General features: G+C 30.7%; 1 protein-coding gene and 1 non-coding gene across 2 annotated transcripts; both read right to left on the bottom strand.

Moving 5' to 3' along the window:
• Positions 1–204: 204 nt before the first annotated feature.
• LOC115236047 lies at positions 205–792 on the bottom strand (the record flags this gene model as incomplete). The annotated part of the gene is made up of 1 exon (XM_029808245.1): positions 205–792. A coding segment is annotated over one exon (588 nt), but the record flags the coding sequence as incomplete, so codon positions are not given.
• A 2993-nt stretch (positions 793–3785) lies between these two features.
• On the bottom strand, positions 3786–3905 carry LOC115236048. The gene has a single exon (XR_003884123.1). It is a non-coding gene; the product is annotated as a 5S ribosomal RNA (ribosomal RNA).
• Between the last annotated feature and the right edge of the window lie 1893 nt (positions 3906–5798).

Raw genomic sequence — 5798 nt, 5'->3', positions numbered from 1 at the left:
TGCAAATTGGCTTTCAAGTGCAAAATTAAACAAAATTATTTTTTGGATCGAAGTCAAAAGAGAATAATGAACTGACAATATAATTTAGCAACGTAAAAACGCAATTCGACATTATTTATAAAAAATTGTTTAATTGAATATTGTTATGTTATACGCAATACAATAATTTGAACAGTCTTGTCTCCTCGGAAGCAGTTATGATTTTTATTGTCTACAACTATATTTTCTTTGACAAGTGCTATCATCTTCTATCAAACGTCGTTTATGATAATCGATTTGATCTTGGGAGAACGTTTCTCCGATATTTTTCGCAGTATTTCTAATGTATTTTTCTAATGTGTCTTCGCTCAAAGGTTTGAAGGGAATAATTTTCATAATAATATTTGCTTCGATAAAAATATCTTTTACTGTATTTATAACATGGTTTATATCTGCACGCGTCAAAACGTCATCAATCTGCTCAACTTTATAAACGGCCAATATGGTAAACTCCCGATCGCCATATGCTTCTTGATACTTGTTAACATAGTTTATAACGACTTTAGAATGCTCTGCTCTCAAATTTTCTAAGACAATAAAAGTCGGAAGCGAAGGTGAAGAACCGTTTTTCCTCCTTTCGCGTAATTCTTTTTTTATAATGTCCACCGTGTATGGTTTGTCGACGCTTGTATCACCGATGAGAGCTATTACTTTTAAAAGAGGTGTATCTCGCTCAATATATTTGATCACGGCTCGTACGGTTGCATCGTGATCGAGTATCCCTTCCTCCAATTCGACAATAGCAGTCGCAAAAAGACGATTTCATAGAATACGATCATAGTTTTTCAATTTATTATCATTTTCAATCTTCTAAAAACATTCTTGTGAAGATTGAGATTTTAGCTCGATTGCGGATTTTGATGTACTCGGTCGCACGACTTCAGTAGCGTTCGATTCCGTACCAAACGATTCCGTAGGAAACAGTTTCGGTGACGATCCCGGTAAGTTCATTATTTCGGTTTTAAGTAGATAGTTACATTCCTTAACTTTTGTGCATGCATCGTCATCTGCTAATACCTAGTCTCTACAATATTTTAAAATAAGAAGACGCTTGATTAACTACATGCGATTCTCCTTCTAATGCTTCTAATTATATCTTCATTAATTTAATTACTCAGATCATAAATCCATCTATTTTTTTTTTTTGTTACTTTTTTTTCTTTTGATAAAAACAATGGAATCCAGTGATCGAATATTTTTTCCTTCAATTCAAATTTGCAAATAGCAGTCGCAAAAGTGATAGCGTGCTCACCCTCACCATTCTTAACCACACGCATATGCCCAAAACGGAAATAAAATTGAAATAAAAATAGAGATAGAATTAATATGAACAGAATTATGAAACATTTCAAACATGTGAAACATTTTTTTTGACGAATTTTTACTTCCGTATCTTGAATATCTTTTGGTTTTTTGTTTTCTTGAGCTTTAGCATAAGTTCTCATATATTTCGAAGAAAATTGATTAATAATTTTGTTCATTACTAACTGTGGTAATATTGAAAAATGAAACATCATAATTTTGAAATTAAATTTGAATACCGCATTTATAAATCTCCACTGTAATGATTTATCCTTAGACATTGATGTTGATTCTTCAAGATTCACGAATTTCTTATCGTTCATAGCTTCCGCTTGATCGTCTACTGGCTCAGATGCAGATGTATTATCGTGAATATTTGCCGTTAAATCCATAGATTCCTTTGCTCTCATATTTATCACTTGACATTTATCCTGATTTTCTTTTGATTTATGGTCATTGTCTTTCTTCTGAGTGCATTCTTGCGATGATTGAGATTTTAGCTCGAGTGCGGATTTTGATGTACTCGGTCGTGCGATTTCAGTAGCGCTCGATTCCGTACCGGACGATTCCATAGGAGACGATTCTGTAGTAGACGATTCCGTAGTAGACAATCTCGGTAAGTTCATTGTTTTGGTTTTAGATGAATAGCAACATTCATCCCTGCATCATTGTCTACTAATACCTGGCCTCTATTGATTTTTAAAATGAAAAAACGCTTGATTAATGACATGCGATATCTTATCTTTCTTAGTTAATCGCATATGTTAGATTTCGAATTGTCACGTTACATTAAATAAAGACAGATCAAACTTTTAATTATGTATTAAAAATATTTCTAAATTTTATTTTCGATATTTACAATCAAATTTTTTTATTCTTCAGAAATCGCAAATCACGCATCATGAATACGTGCATAGTTCAACGTTAGCGTTACTCTTTATTATCTCTTCCTTCTCTACTTGAGACATTAATAAATTCTTTTGTCTCACTCCGAACGCAAACATGTAACCACGGGCATCTAAATCGTAATTTTGTTTGTGAATGGTATAAATTTAAGATTTTACTAGTACAAAATGCAACTACATTATGATTATCAAACATAATGTTAAAAAGAAAAATATGTCAAACGTATTTTTGATAATGAAACAAGATAATTAAAACTCACCGATCAATATTTGCAGTTTTTTTAGTTTGATGTTCCAATATACCAATCGTTCTTTTTCGCAGCTCTCTTAAGACTAGTCTAACTGAGTCCGGTACATATGGTTCCATCTTTTAGGGATGATCCTTTTTCTTTCAGGTACCTGTGAGTGGAAGCGAAGGGATTTTTTCGACACAGTATGCGTAGATCCTTTGTGACGTGAAATAAATAGAAATAGAGTGGGAGATGACCAGCTGAAATGCCAAAAGCAGAACAGATGCAGCCAATCGCTGCATAGGGGTGCGTATTTTGTCAATAGTGACTATAGCAAACGTAAGAATTCGTAAGGTTAGGTTAGGTTGGTTGCACTAAAAATGCAATTTTTCAGATAACAAATTTATTATTATTAATATTATTATCGCACGTTCAATGACGATTTGGGGAAAATTTGGCACTTCTCAAAGTGTCTGTGTTTGTCAAATTGTCTTAATAAATCATTATGTATATCACAATAATCCTGTAAGGAACATTATGGTGTGTCGCAATAATCCTGTGAGGTATGTAAGGCGAAAAATGCTTGCAATATATATCAAATATAAAATCATGGGATGTGGTATCGCATGAAATTGTTCATCATCGTGTGTCATGCATGATAATTTTGAAACATATTACATGTAATATGTAATACTATTTTACGCTTACGTTATTCCAAAAGAAAAAAAATTCCGAATTTTATTGACACAATAAATTTACAATTAGTAGCGGTTCATAGATGTATCTGAGTAATTGCACAAGATAATTTCTAGGATAAAGATCGTAGAGAAGCAACGGTACTTTAAGCCCTGCCGTGCTTTGTTTCCTTTCCAACTCTTTACCCTATACATTCCATTTAAAATATAAAATATCGTTTTTATCGTTTTTAACTAAAATTTATCATTGCGCAGTTATTTTCCGATACGTTTTAGCTGTGCAATGACAAATATCGTATGCGATATTTTTTAAGAATATGGTCTCTGGTCGCAATTAAAAGTGTATCCATATTACGTAAGAAATATTTAAATTTTTGATTACGGTTTTAGTTCTTGAAATATCTTATTCGAAACTTTATTAACTTAAAATTTCAGATAAGCTACTTGGTAACACTGCGGCCCTTGTACACAAGTAAGGTCGCGATGCTAACGCGTCGTTGTTTGAGAATTTTTAAACAACTATAAATAAAATAGATTTTGCTTTTCACAATAGCATGTATTTTTTAAAAATATCGATAATAATAAGATTTAAATTAGCAAAAAAAAAGAAATAGTGGCAACGGTACATGGTGTTCCCAAGCGGTCACCCATCTAAGTACTGACCATGCCCAACGTTGCTTAACTTCAGTGATCGGACGAGAACTGGTGCTTTACAACGTGGTATGACTGTTGCCGAAAGTAAGGGGTCCAATTGATGTAGATATATTTAATTTGAAAATTTCGAGACTATATAAATATAGATATAGTAGATTATATCATCACAATAATTTTGGCATGTATTTGGAAAAAAATATTGATATTAATAAGATTTAAACTAGAAGAAAAAAGAAATAGGTTTTAGTTTATGTATCGTAATATGTATTCTAAAACTGGAATAATTTCATGTATTTCGAATATAAAAAAAAGAGAAAAAAAACATACTGTGGTATAAAACTCTTCCTAATCTACAATTAAAATTTTTTTTTAAAGTTTTATTGTTATACAGTTGATATTTAGTTTCGAGATATGATATCATTAATAATTGATGCAATTTATGGATATCTAACTCGGAAAATATATATTCTTCGAGAATACGCATAATTTGCTTTGATTCTGTTCCATTCCAGAAATTATCATCAATATTGTTATCTCTTCAAAAAGAAAATTGCTCTAAAGTCGCAGAGCAAATTGAATGAGCTGGATATTTATCTTTCAAACGAGATTGTACTGTCTGCGCTATTTCATCTAACCACGATTTTACAGCCGAATAAGATACATGTGGTTGAAAATATTTTATATCGTAAAGAGACGTAACGTTACACTAAATGAAAATATAATGACATAAATTAATTTATTACTAACAAGCCACCTGAAGAGATCATGTGAAAAGACATAAATAAAGGAAAAATAAGCATACCGTAAAAATTAGGTATTTATGCAAAAAATTATTTTTAATAAAACATATATATAAGTGCTAATACAGATAAATTATAATTAAAATTTAAATAAAATTTTCATTCATCATTCACACCATATATTTAACATTTAAGCAATTATCACTAAGCAATAATAAATTAACATTTACAATTTTGTCATTTTGCGTAATTTTTAATGGCAAGTTATTTATTATTATGTTATTTGTAAGGTTTTAATTAAAGTAATAGCATTTTTTCAGTTGTATAAGAACGATCGATGATATCAACGTAATGTAGCGCAATGTCTAACGATTGAGCATTATGTATCATTACCAAAATTTATACATATGCAATAATCGCGATTATTTGCCTAAAAATACAGATGTAATTACAAAATAAAATTTAGCAACAATACGAGATATTACCTATGTCAGGAGTCGAAACCAATGTGAATTTGTTTAATCATTCGTAACAGCACGCTGATTCAGCTCTTTTGACGTATGCTAAACAACACATTACATATTATATCCTGCAAAATTCACCGTTCGTTTTTAGTACATTGGAAATAATGCGTATAAAAATTTTATCACGTATTTATGTCATAACTGTAAATTATCTGCAAATTGGCTTTCAGTATAAAATTAAACAAAATTATTTTTTGAATCAAAGTCAAAAGAGAATAATGAACTGACAATATAATTTAGCATCGTGAAAACGCAAGTCGACGAATTTAGCCCGGAAAATATCAATTATTTGTACTCATAAATTTCTGCTATATATTACAATCCGGTATGTACACGAAAAATATACATTGTTTAATCAAATATTGTTACGCCATACGCAATACAATAATTTGAAGTCTTGTCTACTCGGAAGTTGTTATGTATAATCTTTATTGTCTAAAAACCATATTTTCTTTGGCAATCGGTATCATCTTCTATCAAACGTCGTTTATGATAATCGATTTGATCTTGGGAGAACGTTTGTCCGATATTTTTCGCAGTGTTTTTAATGTGTTTTTCTAATGTTTCTTCGCTCAAAGGTTTGAAGGGAATAATTTTCATAATAATATTTGCCTCGATAAAAATATCTTTTACTGTATCTATAACATGGTTTATATCTGCATGAGTCAAATCGTCATCAATCTGCTCAACTTTAAAAACGGCCAATATG

The sequence above is a fragment of the Formica exsecta genome, unplaced genomic scaffold (assembly GCF_003651465.1).
Source record: "Formica exsecta isolate Colony F162 unplaced genomic scaffold, ASM365146v1 scaffold240, whole genome shotgun sequence".
Classification (NCBI taxonomy): Eukaryota; Metazoa; Arthropoda; class Insecta; order Hymenoptera; family Formicidae; genus Formica; species Formica exsecta.
The sequence above is the reverse complement of the archived record's forward strand: the minus strand, read 5'-3'. Positions and strand labels throughout refer to the sequence as shown.